Source organism: Oryza sativa, chromosome 11 (assembly GCF_034140825.1).
Source record: "Oryza sativa Japonica Group chromosome 11, ASM3414082v1".
Lineage (NCBI taxonomy): Eukaryota > Viridiplantae > Streptophyta > Magnoliopsida > Poales > Poaceae > Oryza > Oryza sativa.
This window is the reverse complement of record NC_089045.1, coordinates 6,451,853-6,471,176: the sequence shown is the minus strand read 5'-3', so window position 1 is coordinate 6,471,176 and position 19,324 is coordinate 6,451,853. Positions and strand designations below refer to the sequence as shown.

The 19,324-nt window shown below is 43.8% G+C and overlaps 2 protein-coding genes and 1 long non-coding RNA gene across 4 annotated transcripts; 1 reads left to right on the top strand and 2 right to left on the bottom strand.

Annotated features, from left to right (window-relative positions):
• Positions 1-1,614: 1,614 nt before the first annotated feature.
• On the bottom strand, positions 1,615-2,259 carry LOC107275409 (uncharacterized). The gene has a single exon (XM_015760681.3). The coding sequence runs from the start codon at positions 2,187-2,189 to the stop codon at positions 1,773-1,775; it is 417 nt and encodes a 138-aa protein (XP_015616167.1). The 5' UTR covers positions 2,190-2,259; the 3' UTR covers positions 1,615-1,772.
• A 5,008-nt stretch (positions 2,260-7,267) lies between these two features.
• Positions 7,268-8,969, bottom strand: LOC107276700 (protein neprosin). The gene is made up of 6 exons (XM_015761228.3): positions 8,835-8,969; positions 8,614-8,706; positions 8,340-8,516; positions 8,107-8,160; positions 7,779-7,928; positions 7,268-7,672 (listed from the first exon to the last, which is right to left on the bottom strand). Exons 1-6 carry the CDS (start codon positions 8,922-8,924, stop codon positions 7,331-7,333), a joined length of 906 nt encoding a protein of 301 aa, XP_015616714.1. The 5' UTR covers positions 8,925-8,969; the 3' UTR covers positions 7,268-7,330.
• Positions 8,970-14,152: 5,183 nt separating this feature from the next.
• Positions 14,153-18,568, top strand: LOC107279472 (uncharacterized). Of its 2 annotated transcripts, none has more exons than XR_001541333.3 (3): positions 14,153-14,642; positions 17,660-17,851; positions 17,954-18,568. It is a non-coding gene; the product is annotated as an uncharacterized lncRNA (long non-coding RNA). The 2 variants fall into 2 exon arrangements; XR_010737400.1 differs by having other exon boundaries at positions 14,154-14,642; positions 17,085-17,851; positions 17,954-18,464.
• The last annotated feature ends 756 nt before the right edge of the window (positions 18,569-19,324 follow it).

Here is a 19,324-nt window from a genome sequence, read left to right as displayed (position 1 = left end):
CTCCCCTCGCGCGCCCATCTTGCCACCGCCTGATCCCCCGCCGCCCGCCTCGCCGGCGGGTCGAAGGGAGTCAACGGCGCCGGCGAGGCCCCCCGGCCGGCCCCCTTCCCTCCCCACCCCTCCCCCTCCCCCTCCCTTCCCTGTCCTCTTCTTGCTCAAGCCGATGGCGGCCGTCTTCCCCGTCTCCGGCGGCGGGGCACCACCACCGGCCGCCTCCTCCTATCAATCCTTCTGCTTTACCCCCGCTGCCTACACCGGTCCACCGCCCGCTCCCGACCCCGCGGCTTCGGTGGGGCCGCCCGCCCGATCCGCCGCCCACCGCCGGGCTGCCGCCTCCCACGGCAATCACTCTTAAGGCGGCGAACTCCCCACTCTTCCCCCTCCCTCTCCCACCCCCACCCCACCCCGGGACCCTAACTCGTCGGCTCCCTGCCGGAGTTGGAGGTGTCCCTGGCGCCGGAGAAGAAGGGGAGTTGGAGGAGAAGAAGTTGATGCACGAATCACGAAGCGCATCTAGTGAACCAAAATTTGCAAGATTTGGAAGAATGTTTTCTGTCGACTGGTTTAGCAATTTATTACTCGCATCTTTTAAAAATATAGCAGATTGTTATATCTTAGAATGGGGAATGTAAAAGAGAATGGAATATTATATTCTGAACTCAAAATTCAAGCGAACATTTTAGATTTACCACATTTCCAGTGTGGTCAATTGATTATCTCTCATTCTTCAAATTATACACGAAAAAAATATAATACTTATCTTTATAAACACAAATCTTAATTTTAATTTACTATAGACGTCTCAATATCGACGAGTACGTTATGCACCACTAAAAAATGTTCCACATCAACATAGTCATTTCTTTTTAGAAGGTATTTTTCAGACTCCTGCAAAAATTAAACTCATTCATACGAAAATTAATTAATTTTTGCTACATGGAAAATACAAACATGAACGTCTTATTTGAAAAAAAAATGTGGAGGCCAAAAGTTTTAAGCATATGTCCTATGATTAATTCCTTCAATCTAAATGAAGCTACAGTGACATAATCCATAGCAATTTGAATTGGTCCACTAGCACTAGCGCGCTGCTCAACACAGTCGCAGCTGCGTGCAACTTGCCCCGTTCGAATCTAATTAGAAGGGTGGATTAATTTTTGATTAAAGTGACACGCTTTTCAAATCGCTAAACGGTGCGTTTCGTGAGAAAACTTTCTATATGAAAGTTGTTCTAAAATATCAGATTAATCTATTTTTTAAATTTGTAATAATTAAAACTTAATAAATCACACGTTATTACAATCTCATTTTACGTGAAACACTTAATCTTCGTCTTCATCTTTAGAAGATTCGAACACTACTTTTGTTGGCGATGGGAAGAGATAGAAACTGTACTGATGTCTGTTTTTTTTCTTTTGGCGACCAACAAGCACTAAATTTGGACGCTCCATGATCACAATTTTAGCTTCGTCCATTAGTTTAGCTTGGGTCACAGCAGCACCAGCCTGCTTTGGCCCAACAAATTGTTGGGCCGACCTTAATCGACGCATCATAGTATGCAAAAATGTTTTGGAGTTTTAGTTGGATAAAAAATATCCCAATACTACGAATATGTAGGATGTGATCTTAAGTAAAACTTACTGCTTTCATGTGTCCGATGCAAGTATTTGTGACCAGAGAGAATTAACAATGATCAGCACGCATCCAGATATATAAAAAGAAGAACGTTTAGATGGAAGATGGTGCAAACAATGGTAGGCCTACAGCCAAACTCAAGGTTGGCACCGCGGCGAGGCGGCGTTGAAGGCGAGGCTGATGGGCGCGCTGGCGGCGTACGTGAACACCACCGGCGACCCCTTCACGATCTGCAGGCCGTCGTTGACGAGGCAGAGCCCGTCGCTGCCGGCGGCGTGGATCTTGCTCCGGTCGATGCCGGCGGGCACGCCGTCGAGGCAGGACAGCACGACGTCCCCCTCCGGGCACGAGCACTCGTTGCCGATCGTCACCTGGAACTCCGGCAGGCCGCCGACGACCCGCCCGGTCTTCACCGTCGCGATGGTGATATCCGACGGGTCGCACGGCTCCGGGTCGGCGGCGGCGACGGCGACGGCGACGTGGACGTGGCAGAGGAGCGCCGCGGCGGCGGCGGCGGCGAGGAGGAGGAGAAGGGTGGTGGCCTTGGTCGTCATGGTGGTGAGCTAGTGATTTGATGCGTTTGCTTCACTCTCTTTTGTGTGAAGAACTAGTGTAGAGAATGTCACTATATATATAGATCATTTTGGAGGAACATATATATATATGTAAATATGGGCAATATATATCAGATTATCCCAAAATTAGCGATTTGATTGTATCTTCGTGATTATGGCGATGGATTTAATTCAATCCCCTGATGAGTGAAGATATTGTTCTACGTGGCTGTGTATATCCATTTGAGAGACTGGATTTCTATATATCCATTGTCTTTAAATTCTACACATTTTTTTCTTTCTAAAAGTACAGTGCAAGTGGCTGATATGTTATCATCATTTGATCTACCGGAAGTCGTGTTCATAAACTGTGTAAATTGAGAAAAAAATGACAAATTTATGTATCAATAATTAAAAGATTTTCATATGCTCAATAATTTGATGAGATATTTACTTCTCGATGTGTTAGTTAAGTTTACACTTAGTTTTGTGGTACATGAGTACCGGAGCCAATGTTAATTAGTACTCCCTCGATCACAGTACAATATCGTTTTAGAAGTCCTATAGTAAATACTCCATCCGTATTTTAATTTATGACGCTATTGACTTTTTAACTAACGTTTGAGCACTCGTCTTATTCAAAATTTTTATGCAAATATAAAAATACTTATGTCATACTTAAAGAACATTTGATGATAAATCAAGTCACAATAAAATAAATTATAATTACATAAATTTTTTGAATAAAACGAATGGTCAAACATTTGTTAAAAAATCAACGGCGTCATACATTAAAATACGGAGAGAGTAGAAGCTAACTTTGATCATCGTAATTGCTCTGGAAAAATCTAAATCATGCATGCATCCTCCGTAGCCATACATGATTTATCGGGTACACACAAAATGGTCCGCTTGATCAGTAGCCATACAAGAGAAGTGGCACTAATTAACAACAAGAGTACGATAATAAGCTAAATATCTATTTTTGCTACGTCATGTATATCTTTTTTTGTCATATTATAAAATTTTCTTTTAAATTACGTCATGCATATCTTGAAATTGACGAAATCACCATAAACGACTTTGCTGTTGATGGGTCTACACTACCCCAATAAGCACATATGGAAGATTGGGCTGTCATATCTTACATTCGGAATACCGGGCCAATATATCTTGAAATTGATAAAGTCACCACAGATACCTCATGCATATCTTTTTTTTGTCTTTTTATAAAACTTTCTTTTAAATTACGCCATGCATATCTTGAGATAGACAAAGTCACCATGAACATCTCGTTGTTGATGGGCCCACACTACACCTATAAGCACCTCTAAAAAACTGCGTGGACATATCTCACATCCGAAAGACTGCGTCAGCATACCTTAATATTGATGAAGTTACCACATACGTCTCATTGTCGACGGGTACGCCGCCTATCACTGAATGAATAATTAGCCCTCTTGAGATTGATAAAGTCACCACGGACGCCTCACTGCCGACTGGTATATAGCATTGTCGTCTCTCACTGAAATAATAATTAGTATTAAATACGAGCACCTATGTCAAATCTTATTTGTGATCCAACTATACTGTTGTATTCATTCCAATGAAAATTTTACAATAAAATATCACATAATAATTATATTATACGAAGGTAGTAGCGTGTCTCTGAGCGCTTCCTCTCCTGATTTCCTTTTTTCTCTCCTTATTTTCAGCTTCTCTCCCCTCCCGCATCCCCTGTTTACTTCCCACCACTCCTGTCTAGAGTGAAAAAAAAATTATTGACTCATCTACTATTTTGGTGCCCACATGGCCATATTGAATGGTGAGTAAAATAGTTACTCGTCTCGGTAAAATAATTATTTTCGTATTGACGAGAAAAATCAATAAAAAATTGATGTCTGGTAAAAAAAAATTGAATAATTACTTATCTAGGTAAAATAATAACTGTTTCAGTGAAATCAATAATAACTGTTTTAGGAAAGAAATCGATGTCTCTACTTCAGTGAAGAAATTACGTTGTTTAACCATTGTATAGACGGTAGTTTTACGCAAGTTTAACCACTGAAATGGTTCTTAAAAAAAAAACCACTGAAATGAAGCGAGAAAAGTAGGACACCATATATATAGTTAGGATTTGGATTTTCATCTCTCGAGGATATGTCCCCTCGTTATTTGCATGTCATCTAAATAGTTATAAAAAAATTGACAATATAGATTAATATGAAATATATCACTCCACAAATATGCAAGACCAAATTCAACATCTATAAGTTGCAACAAAAAGAATAAAATAAATTGAAAATAGTTATTGTACTTCGCAGCTATATTTGTTTTTTTTATTACAACTAGTATAAGTTAAATTTTAACTTGTATGTTTATGGAGTGATATATTTTATATTAATCTATATTATCAATTTTTTAAAATTTTTTATGACTATTTAGATATCACGCATAAGAGGGATGAAATGACTTTCCCATGTAGTTATAGCAATCCCGTTGATGTAATTTGGAACTTGTTTCACTGCGATGAAGGATCAACGATCCATCCAGCGTACACCGCTGCAAGTGACGTCTCCTCCACTATATATGACGTATGCAAACGGATGATCGGCGACGAAGTCCACCGCCGTCGGAGGTGGCGCGGTTGTCTTCCTGCGCAGCCGGCGCGGCGACCATACCAAAACATGGTGGTGGCCGTCGTCGACCTTCCTCCACCATGCCGGACAGGTCGGCCGGGAAGCTAGCACCGGTGAGAACGGCAGCCGGAGCCCCACCTGCTCGAGGACGCCGCCGACGTTGCCGGCGCAGCACACCTTGGACTTAATTAGTCACGGTTTTTAATTTCAAAATTGGATTTTATGCCGGGGACCTTTTGGTAATTTCAGAAATTTCTGGCCGAAATTATTTAAAAAATTGACTGAATTTAAATAAAATTTTGACCAAATTCATAAAAATTAAAAAAACAAAATTTCGGGTGAGATTTGAGTATGCTGGTTGGGGGCAAAATTAATAAAATTTTAGAAATTTTGAACCGAAATTTTAAGCCCTGCCCGGAACCCGTCAACGGGCACCTCTCTCGCCGGCAGCTGGTGCTCGTGCTGGAACCCCGGCCGCGACGCGATCTTCTCCACGAGGCCGCGCAGCCCATCGCGCGCGTCCGGGAGGAAGATGACCATGGCATACTGCGTTTGGTCGCTGTAGCAGATGGAGATAACCGATATATATAGCCGCCACACTTCCGCTTGTATAGTTGAGCTTGAGCACCTTGAACCCGTCGAATCCTATTAAAGAGTTACTTATGTATATTCTTTCCGTTTTTTGAATAATAGACATTTTCCCGAAATTTTGATACTTTCACGAAACATATTTTATAAATAATCCTTGACAAAAAAAACTATAACCAAAAGTAGACTTCTACCTCAGCGCCATGGGCTTTGGCGTTAAGATTATATGCTTAGTGCCATACAGTTTGGCGTTGAGTTATATACAGTAATAACACAATGATCCGTATCTTAGTGAATTGAATTGAGTAGCCTAGTGGTGAGTTACTTGCTTACAATCAAAGGTGGTGGGTTCAAATCCCCTTTACACTTTCTTAAAGAAATATATTCTTTTTTTATCACTATCAGCGTTGCGGCTTTTTTCGCACGGAAGAAAAAAAAAGAAATATATTTGACTGGGGTTTGAACCCTGATCGCTAGGATCCATCGAAACACCATTCACCACTACAACACATCACATGCTTCTAGGTCCATTACATTTTTCATCATTGCCTCAGCGCCAATGGGCCCAGCGCCAATGGGCCCGACGTTATGATGTTGGGCCTCAACGCCAAAGCCCACGGCGCTGAGGTGAAGGTCTATTTTTATTTATAGTTTTTTAAAGGTTCACTTATAGAATAAGTTTGTTAAAAGGGTTAAAATATCAAAATTACGGTTTTCACCATAGATAGCATGTAGAACAGGGCAATAATTAAGTTAATTTTTTTTACCAGTTTGCCATTCGCAGTTGTTAGAAAATAGAATTAAGGAAATACGATGAGAGGTAAATATTGTTGAAGGATGGAGGGAGCATTATTCTTTTGACCAAAAGTAAATAGTGTTTCTTCAGAAACATGATGAAGTTATTAGTGGCAAAATACTGTAATCACATGATCCGGAGTGCCATTCCACTTCCGAATTCCAAGCTCAGGCCTCGGGTTTCACTGATCGATCGGCCTTAATTAGCTAACGAATCATAGAGAACAAGTTTTTTAGTCTTTCCAGACCCCTTCAAACAAGAATAACTAAAAACCCCTGAGCGAGGATTCAGACAAGTTGATCCGTTATCCCCGTATTTGTACCTGTTTGTGTGCTGAAGTTTTCTCTGCCTTACACAATTTGCCACATAGCACCGAAAGTTCGTGGACACTCAGTGCAGGCTCGAGCTTGGCTCTTTGTCGTTGAAAGTTCGAATCGGGCTCGAGCTGAGCCTACGACAAGCCGAATTCGAACAGCTTGCAAACCTCGAGATTTTTTTTTGTCAGCCCTACATGGCATTACAAGGAAAAGAGGCTCATTCTTGGTGAGATCGGCCTATAGAGTGTTGTGTGATGAGAGCCATGCGCACAAGTCATAGAGTGGCAGCCTCAACAAGCATATGCATTGTCTTCTGAAGAAGCATGGGAGAGGATTTGGAAGATGTAGTGTCCAAACAGAATTAAACATTTTGTTTGTAGGTTGGCTCACAACTCGCTAGCTTTGTGTTGCAATCTGAAGAGAAGGGGAATTAAACGTTGATACTCAGTGTTTTATACGCAGAATAATGGATGAGGATGGTGGCCATCTGTCCTTTTAGTGCAAGTACATAAAGCACGTTTGGCTGGACATGTTCTTGGAGGAGGTCAGACAGGAATTGGCCTCAAAGAGAACAGCTATAGAAGTGATGGAGATAGTACTTAAGCTAGATTTATCGCAACAATTGAAGGTGGTATTTTTTATTGAACTACTGGTGGTGTGGAAGACATTTTTCCTTATTTGCTTCCAATTAAAAAGTAGGTCTATGATCAATACCGATCAACTAGAGTGACACATCAGTAGAGTCAAGCTTAACTTCATCCAAGCTCAATTACAATAGATTAATTGAAGCTCAATTACAAACTAGCAAACATTGCCAGGTCCCCCATAAGAGAACATGCCATCTCTAACATCAGTGACAGGGTAACAATCTGATACGTGTGCTAGATCATGGTCAATTGGATGGGCGTTGCCAGCTGCATCAAAGAATTTGAGATTACTAAATGATGCAGCATTTTTGGGTGGAGCAATCCCACTGCCCATCGGAGGACTCGGTTTATGTTCTTTCCATAAGGCAAAGCCCCCAAACACAATGTTCACTGGCTTATTTGACAAGGATGTAAAGAGAGATCTCGGATAGTATCCTATAACCTTGGCCTTCCCATCAAAACCAAAGTAGATTTCCCAGTCACCAGAGTTTTGATCCTAGAATCATGTGTAATTGTATTGTTATGTCAGATATATACACGCAGATATTGTAATAATTTGAGTGAATGATTTCCCCATTGTTGGACAAAATAATGAATGGTACCTTGGATACTCTGACAGTAATGTATTGTTTCCTGCTAGAGTTGCTGGAAACAGGGTTAATCACCTGTCCAGGAACGAATGGGTGCGAGCCACCTGTCCTTTGGAATCCAGGACAGCGCATATCTAAACAACCTTTCTTGGATTCTTCAACCTAGCATTGGAGTAGTCATGACATGATAAATGTAAAATCCATATGATAGTTCAGTCTCCATCTAACCATTGGAAATTCTTTCTAGGATATGGCACTCCCTGTCTCTCTCATGGGAACTAACTTAAAGAAAAAAATAATATGTCGAATAAAGAACTGTATTGTTTATGAAGAAACTTACAAACCAACTTGTAGTGAAGTGCGTCTGTGAATCGTTGTATGATTCAGGATCGACCTATATAAGGTACAACAAAATTAAACATAAAAACTAGATGAAATGAAGTAATTGATTAATTTCATTATTAGCTCTACTTCACAAGGATTTTGACTGTATGTTTAAACTTGTTTATGTCAGTATTAGAGAAGTAAAGAAGAAAAGGTAATTCAAAAACATGGAGATAAAGTTCAACTTACATTCCATCCAGCATGAATTACATTTGCAGCTGGTGTTTCATCTGAATTATAAATCCATATGAAACCTCCGGTCTGTTGCCCGTGCTCTAGATTAAAGCCATAAACATCCATAGTGGCCTCTAATCCATAATACTCAGTAGCACCGTCGTCTGGAGGAATCCATCCATGTACTGCAAGCTGCCAACGTATTTGGTCATGAAAATCGTAATCATGTCTGCAGATGCATCTTTCAGAATTAGAAGACAAAAAAAAAACCATTGGGTTGGGCACTCACATATTTTGCGCTAGATTGATTTGATTCATGACTCGATTTAGATAAGTTTGCATGAAGTATGGGGGCCATCAATGCTCTCCAATTCTTTTGAACCTTGTTAATTGTGTTCAGGAAAAGCAGAATGAACAATATCAACTATGGCTGCCACTACTAGTACATTTTACATTAAACTCAATCAAATTTGAATCATAATTAAAGACAGTATAAAGTTGTAGATGTACTTCCTCAACAGTAGGGAAGCATCCTCCTATTGTTGAACCAGTAAGAAACAACACAAAGAACAGTGCATATCCAGAAAAAACTTTCTCCATGGTGGAATTGGGGAGTGGAAAAGATATTGTGTTCTGTGTGCCTTTTGATACACGTGTTCCTACATATCCTCTTTATATAGATGAATCAGAAGGGGCCTGCAAACTCATTAAATAAGAAATCAAAACTAAATATTTAATTCGAAGAGAAATCAAAACCATATCTTTCATTCAATGAATATTAATGAATATATATTTATATTGCAATGAATGAGAAGTGCATCAATAGAAGACATCTTCAACCAACTTAATAAATAAAATAGATACAAAGTGTATCAAACCTAATTATTATTTTGTCCATATATACTGTACAGGGTTAAGGAGAGATACTGTTCCATGTCTATTTATGTACCTAGATCAGTTCTTTTGTAATTAACCTGAAATATCATTGTGGGTCAGATTAGCATTGCTCAGGTTTAAAGGATGGCGAAAATCAATACGTTCCTTATGAAAAGTGAGTCGCCTTTGGTACTGGACTCTCCAAGGAGCCATGTATAACCTGCTAATGAGGGGGAAAGTGGATTGGTTGGAATTCAAGTAAAATCGAAGAAAGGGTAATTTGGATAGGTGGGGTTTATTTGGTGGATTGGTTTTCTAGTTGGTGCTAGAGTTGGGTAGCACGACGGCTAGATATTTGAAGCGGTTATCCGATGCTATGGTTGGATAGCATAAGGCTATATATCGGCTCGTCTAATCTATGCTACAGTCAAGCAGCACAACGACTAGAGAGCTGACAGGTTTGTGCGGGTTTGCAGGGCGGAATAGTGTTACTCCACAGCTGTGAATGGCAGCAGAGCTGCTAGGATCGCACAGAGCCCGAAAGCTAGTGTGTGGCGTGCTATGGAGGTCGAGGGAATAGTGAGGCTCCGACCACTGTACGCGTCAAGGCGTGGGGTGCGAAGAGCAACACTTCGACCTTGGGATTAGGTAGTGCCGGGTTTCACGATCTTTGGTTCGACGTCAAAGCGTAAGCTACGACCGTCCCCATGGAAGACGTAAAATTCCCACGGCGTCTATTTGGTGGCTAAGGGATGGTAAAGGAGTAGTTGAAAGTTTTAGAAATAAAAAGGGTGTTTGAATAAATCCAAGAAATTTGAATTGAGAAAGATTTTTTTAATAAATCAAAGAGATTTTAAATTTAGAGGTAGAAATTATTTGAATTAAATAAAAATTAAATTTAAAATGGTATTTTAAAGTAAAAATATTTAAATGAGTAAAGAAAAGGTATTTAAGGAAATTTAGAAAGGGTTTTTAAATGAACTAAAACAATTTAAATTTAAGGGTATTTAAGATAAATCATGTAAATTAAAAAATTTATTTGAATATAATAAAATAATTTAAAAAGGTTATTTAAATAATTTTAAATTCAGAATATAAAATAAATAAATAAAAAAAGAAATTTAAATAAAATTTTAAAATAGGAAGTTTGGTATCAAAAGAAAGAGTTTGAAATTAGATGAATTTAGGTCAAAGATTTTCTGGATTTGGATCAGCGGTTTAGGAGATATGGGTGCTCGAAGATTGGAATTGAATTAAAATCAAATAAAAGAGAAAAGTACTGTTTAGGTGGGGCCCACAGGTCAGTGTCCTCTTCCTCTTTTTCTTCTCCTCGTCTTCTTCCTCTTTGCGTCGGCACGGAGGAGAGGGAGGGGGATCCGGCTCCTCTGACTATGCAAGTGAACGGTAGGCGAGCACAGTAAAATGAGTATGGTGCTACAGTGCGAAACAGTGTTTTGCAGTTTTCCACACTGTAGCATTAGGCTCATTTACTGTGTTCCGCTACCGTTCGCTTGCAAAATCAGAGGAGCCGAATCCCTAAATCCGATGGGGATCCAGTGCTTCTCTGACTTCACAGTGAAGTCGGAGGATCTCAATCCGAGGGAGAGAGGGCACGGGGGGAGGGGGGAGACCGCGGCTTCGGGGCATGGTGCCTGACGGCGGCGGCAGCCAAAGGCGGCGCTAGGGCGGCCGACGGTGGAGGAGCCAAGAACAGCAGCCGGCGGAGGAGCAAAGTGAATGGCGGCCAGTGGGGGAGGATTGGAGAGAGAGAGAGAGAGAGAGAGCAAAAATGGAGCTCAGATTTGGATGGGAAAAAATGGAGGAGCTCGCTGGTTTTTATAGGTGTCGAAGGCGGTTGCGGAGAGGAAGTCGATGACGGCACGGCTCGGCATTGGCTCGGGATGGTGAGAGACGGCGACGTGTGTAAGTGTCCTCGCCGGATTGGTCGTCGTTGGCGGCTTGATGGTCGGCGGCGGCTCACGTCGACATGCGGTTAGAAATGTTGCGCGGCAGTGTGCGGCGATGGTGAAGACAGTGGGCATCGGTGGAGAAGCGGCAGGCTGCGGTGGCTAGCAGCGGTACGTGGCCGTGGAAAAAGGTGGCGGCGGCGCGGTTGTGGGGCGCCACGATGTGCCCCTGGGTTCGGCAGTGGTGGCGCAATGCGGCGCGATGATGGCCTGGCGGCAACTGGCGGCTTGGGCGCCGCAGCACGGCGGCGGTGCTCGGGAATGGGCGAGCAGCGGCGGCGACATGGAGGAGGGAGAAGGGCGGCGGATGGCTAGGCGAGCTCCCTGGCCTACCGGCGAGCGCGCGTGCGCCGCTCCCTCCTCTCTCGCCGCTGACGCCGCCGCGCGCCGCCTGCCGCTCCCTCCTCTCTAGCCGCCGACACCGCCGCACGCCGCTTCCTCGTCTCCCGCCGTTGACGCTGCCGCGTGCCGCTCCCTCCTCTTCCACCACCGACGTCGCCGCACGCTGCTCCCTCTTCTCTCGCTACTAGCCATCGGGGAGAAGGGCGACGGACGGCTAGGCGAGCTCCCTGGCCTACCGGCGAGTGCGCGCAAGAGAGAGATGGCTGGCAGCCACTCTTCTCCATTTCCGCCGCCGTCGTCGTCGCCGGCCGCATCCCCCCTCACAAGAAAGATGAAGAGGGGAGAAGGGGAGAGAGGAAGCAGAGGAGGGGAGAGTTAGACTGACATGTGGGCCCACATGGGCCCCGCTATTTTTAAATGGGAGTACCTATGCATCTTTCGAAAGATTTTTATGATCATATCATATATATTTTTAATCTTTTGATTAAAACCCAATAGATACAAGAAAAGGCACAAAACAACTATGAAACACCATAATCGACACTAATTACCAAATCTTCAAGAAAAAAACCAAATCCAATATAAATTTCAAAACTTACATGCGAAGATTCAAAAATTACACTGTAACTTACAAAAGTTACAATGTAAGTTTTAAAAATTACACTGTAACTTACAAGAAAATACACTGTAAATTTAAGTGAGAAAATCGAGTAAGGGATAAGAAAAAATCTTTCGAGCGAGAAAAAATCGTTTTTAAATTATTCTTTTGTGTGTATCTGATAGGTGAGCCCACTTTTTTTGTTATTTTTTTGAGATGTAATTGCCACGTAAGCGCCACGTCAATGCCACGTGGGACGGAGACTTAGTAAATCAAGCCACGTAGGCGCCACGTTAGCCAAAACCGCCTTCAAAACTGCCAAGGGACCTTGTTTGCCCGGTTTTCGTAAGTTGGGGGACGGGTCGAACCCGATTTTGCGGTCAAGGGACGAAAATCGGACTGCGCGACAAATAGAGGGACCCAAAGTGAACTTATTCCTCATCAGATGCAAACTAAAGGAATAAGTTCATCTGAGGTCCCTTAATTTTACACCGAATCCTATTTTCGTCCTTAAACCCTAAAACCAGATACTACCATTAAAATTGTTGCAAACGAGGTCTCTCAGCGGTTTGTAAGGCGGTTTTGGCTGACATGCACTTACGTGGTTGTTTTGACTAGATCTGTGTCGCACGTGGCGCTTACGTGGCAACTATATCTTGGAAAATTATTAAAAACCATGGGCCCATATGTCAGCTACACACAAAAAAGTAATTCAAGAATGGTGAGGCCCGCATGGGCCCACATGTTAGCTAAAAAATAAATATGGTGGGCCCACGTGGGCCCCACATGTCATTCCCTCTCCCATGTCTCCCTCTTCTTCCTCATCGCGCTGTCTTCGGGCGGTTCCCCTCGCGCTGCGGCGCCGCCTCACAGCCGTCGCCACCGCCGTTGTCATCGTCGTCCCAGTCCCCGCCGCCACCGTCGCAACCTCCCGGCAGCACGCACCGCTCCTCCGCTGCTTCGTCACCGATCCCTCAAAACGCCGTTCACCAGAGAAAGGATGGCGGTCCTGGCGGAGATCGCCGGCGACGAGTCCCCGCCGCCGCTTCCTCCTTCCGAAGGCGGCGAAGCTTCCGGAGCCCCGTCCACGTCCTCTACCTCCGACGCCGACGGCGGCGGCAAGCCTTCGCCCCGCACGTCGAAGCCAACCGAGGGCGAGTCCACCACTCGCCGCTGCCGTCCGACGCAATCGCCGTCGACCTCTGGAGCACCGGCTGCATCCTCGCCAAGCTTCTCGCCGGCAAGCCCATCTTGCCCGGCCAAACTGAGGTAAATAAATAAATAAATATTATAACCTCAACTCTCCATCTATATATCGTCTATGCATGGATGAAATGGATCGGCATCGATCTGATTCGCCATTGCTGATCGACGCAGATCGAGCAGCTGCACAAGATCTTCAAGCTGTGCGGGACTTCTCGTTGAGTCTATCAAACTGTGCATGCATATAGCTTAGATAGCTGATTAGTTAGAGCTAGTCAATATATGCATATGTTGCATGAGTTGTGTGGCAGTTAGCTTCGTGCTAGTGGCTGTTAGCGATAATCCACCGATCGAACACCTTGCGTGCGTACTGCAGCAATCCGGCACGGCAACAGACGAGATCCAGAGCAATGCAGAGCAGAACAAGAACAGAGGAAATTGAGAAGTTTCAGAGAACAATATCAGAAAGGAAATTTGTGGGGCTAATTTTCTGTGGTTTTCATTCACCGAACAGAGTGGCATACATCTCGAATAACAGTACAAAAACTCCTACTTATACTCCACACAAAAGAAAGAATCCGAGGCTCAAATCGTGCCATCCCACGATCCGGTTTTCTCTGAATTCGACGACTCACGCAACCGCGCTAAACTCACGCACACGAACGCTACCGACGCGGTCTTCTTCTGACTCGATCACCGCTTCATTCGCATCGGCCAACAAACGCAGACTTATTCCTTCAACCGTTGCAACTGCAATCACCAGGAACACGTTCATGCGGCTCAAGTTTGTTTGCTGGGCTATAAAAGCCATGTAATCTACCGAACCCTAGGCAACCGAAGAGGTGAAAATAAGGCCGAAAAAAAAATTGCAGGTCTCCTCCTCCTACCTCCGGCGAGCCCTCCGCCGTCCACGCTTCCCCGCCCACTGGCGGCTCTCCTCGGCCCCCGCGCAGCGGAGGAGGCGATGCCACCTCCGCGGCCGTTGGGGGAGGCGCTGGCCGCGGCGCGGCGCGCCTTCTGCCTTCCACTCGCGGGGACCGCGAACGCTGCCGTGTCCGCCCCCGCCGTCCACGTCTCCCTGGCGCTCGCCGCCGCGGGCGCGCGGGGCGCCACGCGGAGGCAGCTGGCGGCGGCGGCGGCGGCGACGCGGCCAGCGTGGCGTCCCGCTTCGTGAAGCACGTCCTCAAGAACCGGTCCAACTCCGGTGGCCCGCGGCTGGAGTTTGCGAGCGGCTTCTGGGCCGACGCATCGAGGAGTCTTTCGCCGGAGTTCATGGGACTCGCCGGCTATATGTACGGCTCTGAGGCGGAGAAGGCCGATTTCAAGAACAAGGTATTTATATCTGATCGAATGCCCTCTTTCAGCTGATACTGCATAGTAATAATAATACTCCCTCCGTTTCAAAATGTTTGACACCGTTGACTTTTTAGCACATGTTTGACAGTTCGTCTTATTAAAAATTTTGTGAAATATGTAAAACTATATGTGTGCATGAAAGTATATTTAAAAATGAATCAAATGATATGAAAAGAATAAATAATTACTTAAATTTTTTTGAATAAGACGAATAGTCAAACACGTACTAAAAAGTCAACGGTGTTAAACATTTTGAAACAGAGGGAGTAATATATTAATTTACTGCTAATATGATAGAGCTAACATAGAGCGCCTCATGTTCTACTACTGTATGTAGTAGAGATACACGCACAGCAAAAAGACATAAAGGAGAAAGAACACTAGGACCTAGAAAAAAACTTTAGCGCTAAAGTTTTTTTTCTGGGTCCTAGTGCTTTTCTTCTTTATATCTTTATATCTTTTTGTTGTGCCTGTATCTCTACTACATATAGTACTGGAACATAGCAGTAATTGAACTTTACCGTTGTATCTCCACTGGACATACTCTTCCATGCATGTCCTCGTGCACAAACTGGCAAAGAACTTTGTTCGATGACAACAGCTAGAATGGCCGCGGCGACGGAGGATTGTCCCCCGATGAGGCCGCCATTCTAGCTGTTGTTGTCGAGACGCTAAAGTTTTTTTCTAGGACCCATAAAAAAACTTTAGCGCCTAGACGACAACAGCTAGAATGGCCGCGGCGACGGAGGATTGTCCCCGATGAGGCCGCCATTCTAGCTGTTGTCGTCGAGGCGCTAAAGTTTTTTTTCTAAGGCGTCTTCACGACAACAGCTAGAATGGCCGCGGCGACGAAGGATTGTCCCCCGATGAGGCCGCCATTCTAGCTGTTGTCGTCGAGGCGCTAAAGTTTTTTTCTAGGACCCAGAAAAAAAACTTTAGCGCCTCGACGACAACAGCTAGAATGGCCGCGGCGACGAAGGATTGTCCCCCGATGAGGCCGCCATTCTAGCTGTTGTCGTCGAGGCGCTAAAGTTTTTTTCTGGGTCGTCCTAGAAAAAAACTTTAGCGCCTTGACGACAACAGCTAGAATGGTCGCGGCGACGAAGGATTGTCCCCCGATGAGGCCGCCATTCTAGCTGTTGTCGTCGAGGCGCTAAAGTTTTTTTCTGGGTCCTAGAAAAAAACTTTAGCGCCTTGACGACAACAGCTAGAATGGCCACGGCAACGGAGGATTGTCCCCCGATGAGGCCGCCATTCTAGCTGTTGTCGTTGAGGCGCTAAAGTTTTTTCTAGGACCCAGAAAAAAAACTTTAGCGCCTAGACGACAACAGCTAGAATGGCCGCGGCGACGGAGGATTGTCCCCCGATGAGGCCGCCATTCTAGCTGTTGTCGTCGAGGCGCTAAAGTTTTTTTCTAGGACCCAGAAAAAAAACTTTAGCGCCTTGATGACAACAGCTAGAATGGCCGCGGCGACGGAGGATTGTCCCCCGATGAGGTCGCCATTCTAGCTGTTGTCATCAAGGCGCTAAAGTTTTTTTCTAGGATCCAGAAAAAAAAAACTTTAGCGCCTTGACGACAACAGCTAGAATGGCCGCGGCGACGGAGGATTGTCCCCCGATGAGGCTGCCATTCTAGCTGTTGTCGTCGATGCGCTAAAGTTTTTTTAGGAACAGAAAAAAAAAACTTTAGCGCCTCGATGACAACAGCTAGAATGGCCGCTGCGACGGAGGATTGTCCCCCGATGAGACCGCCATTCTAGCTGTTGTCGTCGAGGTGCTAAAGTTTTTTTTCTGGGTCCTAATGTTCTATCTCCTTTATGTCCTTTTGCTGTGCATGTATCTCTACTATATACAGTACTAGAACATGAGGCGCACTATATGCGCTCTATCTTATTAGCAGTAATTGAACATGAGGCGCACTATATGCGCTCTATATACTCTTCCATGCATGTCCTCGTGCGCAAACTGGGAAAGAATTTTGTTCGATGATATTTTGTATACCCCTTTTTTATTTTATAAGAAATGGGGTGCGTAAAAAATATTAATTCCGGAAATGACAGTCTAATAATAAAATTAGTGATTAATTTTCACTAATGGTACAACCTGGCGTACCTGAGCGTATATATATGAATATTACGTGACACGCGCCAACATCTGCTCTATTGCCTAGTGTACAGACGTGTATATACTGACACATACATTTTTTTTAAAAATGGTGTAACAGCCAAGATAGAATAATATGTATATATATAGAACATATCGTTGAATAATGGCAGTATAGCTCTAAGTGATATCACTAATGAAAGAAAAAAATCAACGATCAATTATTTGTTGGAAAGCATGCCACTGTAGCATTGTCATTAGAGGGCAATAATCACGTTGTTTGGCAGCAGCTGATTTCTTGGCGTGCTTGCATAGGAAACAAAGGAATTTAGGAGGCAAGATCTGCTCCATCGGAGAATTCGCTGACATGTACGTATACAAGGAAATCATCTCTCCGCGTCACAGAGGATTGGAAAGAAAATATTACCATGGCATGACAAGGAAGGAATTATATTGAGTATAATCTCCACCAATTGGAAGAATCAGAGCATATGGAAAGAAATGAAAATCACAAAATTAGGAAATGGGCTGATTTTGCATGCACCCATCGAGCCATGCACGTACTGGCTGGAACCGCTCCCACCGTTATCGGAATAAACGATTTATTTCGATAAAAACAACTTTTCTGGTTACGATCCCACCCCACGTCCTGTTATCCCACTGTTACCGTTATCGGAGTAAACGATTTTCTTCGACAATAAAAACAACTTCCCTTTCGATCCTACCCCACGTCCCGCATCATGCTCCCACCATTATCGGAGTAAATCATAAAAACAACTTCTCTACTACTTCTGGTATATATTATATTTTTTCCGTACCCAACCAACCACTCTCGCCACCACTTCATTTTTTCCTTTTTTTTCCGGATCTAAATCGATCCACCATCCCAGCCCATAGATCGGCGACGCACCATGGAGGAGGACGACGACACCGTGGCGGTTGATGGCGGTGGCCGGCGAGCGGTGGCCGGCAGCGCTTGAGACGAAGGCACTGCTTCAGGCCTCGCTGCCGCAGCATCTGCTTCAGATCGATGCTGAAGAGACGTCTGGCCTATGGCAAACGAGATGGACGTCGTGGGGACGGTGAGTTCTCTCAGCAATTCCTAATGATATTCTTGATTTCTTGCAAGAATTGTATACAATCTATGATTAATTAAATTCTTTATCCTTCTTAATTCTATGTAGTCTGACTTCGATTGGGTTGAGCACTCATCTTGGCGTGCTCTATTCTCCCTTGCATGGCGGTGATCCTGTTTGTGATGGTCAATCGATTTGGTAACATCGGCAAGAAACTGTGATTTGTTTCATCACCTCTGTCGTTGCCTAGTTTATGACAGTGAGGCGATGAAAACAGCAACGGCGACCTCCATCTTTGGCTCCGTCGCCGGATTCGGGTCCTACCGAGGTCGCAGCGGCCAGACTTGGTGCTACCTCGGCTCCAACATGCATCTCCGCCGCTTTATCTTCTTGCTCTCTCTAGCAGAACAGAAGCTCCATTCAGCCATCACGAGGAACTGGCGATGGCGTGTATTGATGTGTTTGTGTGTAAAATTTTTATTCTTGTGCTTTTACTATGATGTGCATGTAAAATCTTTATTTTTTGTCCCGTGATTTAGGATGGAGTGATTCAATGTATAAGTAAAAATATTATTCACGTATTATTTTGGGTAAACTAATTAGGCCCCAGTAACTCCCTCCTTATTTATTTTTCCTTTTTTTTCTTGCTTGATGCACTCACTATAAGAAATCATCAACCAAGGCTGGTAATAATGCAGTTACTACAAGTTAATGCACCATCAATTTTCATTTACATCGACAGTAATACGAATACTACAAGATTTGATCAACCAATGTTGTTCATAATCCAACTATTACAAGCACATGCTCCATCAATTTTCATTTATGTCGACGGTAACTCGATTTCTACAAGATTTCACCAAGCATGGTTGTCGTTAATCCAATTACTACATGCACATGCACCATCAATTTTCATTTACATCGGATTACTACAAGATTTGGTCTCAGTTTGTTGCACACCATATCGTAACTACCTCGATTGGAAATAGAGATAAACCAATTACAACGATTATTTCCAACCGACCACCAATTTTACGGATCTGTAATTGATTTACCCCGAATTGAAATAGAACTAATAGAACTAATGTACATAGATCGAACGTGGATAACCGAACACTAGTTTTTACGGACTCTGGGAGTCTGGACGCGATGCATGTGCGGTGCTCGGAACAATATTCCGCACTCTAGTGCTCGGAATAGCACTACCGAGAATTTCTAGGATTTTCTATAGTTCATTAGAGTATCATGTTAGCGGCTTGAGAGCGTTTGTAGGACTCTTATGTGATTTTTTTGAGAGCGATTATATAAAGTTTAATGAACTTTTTAAGTATATAATAGATGATAGATAGATAGGAAAAATAGATAGGAGCAGTAAATTCATTTTGTTTAGAGATAATCGGATTTATCAATCCCAATAACTATAACATGTTGGTTCATCCTACATGCATGCATATGTCATACAGACACAAGCGTACTAAA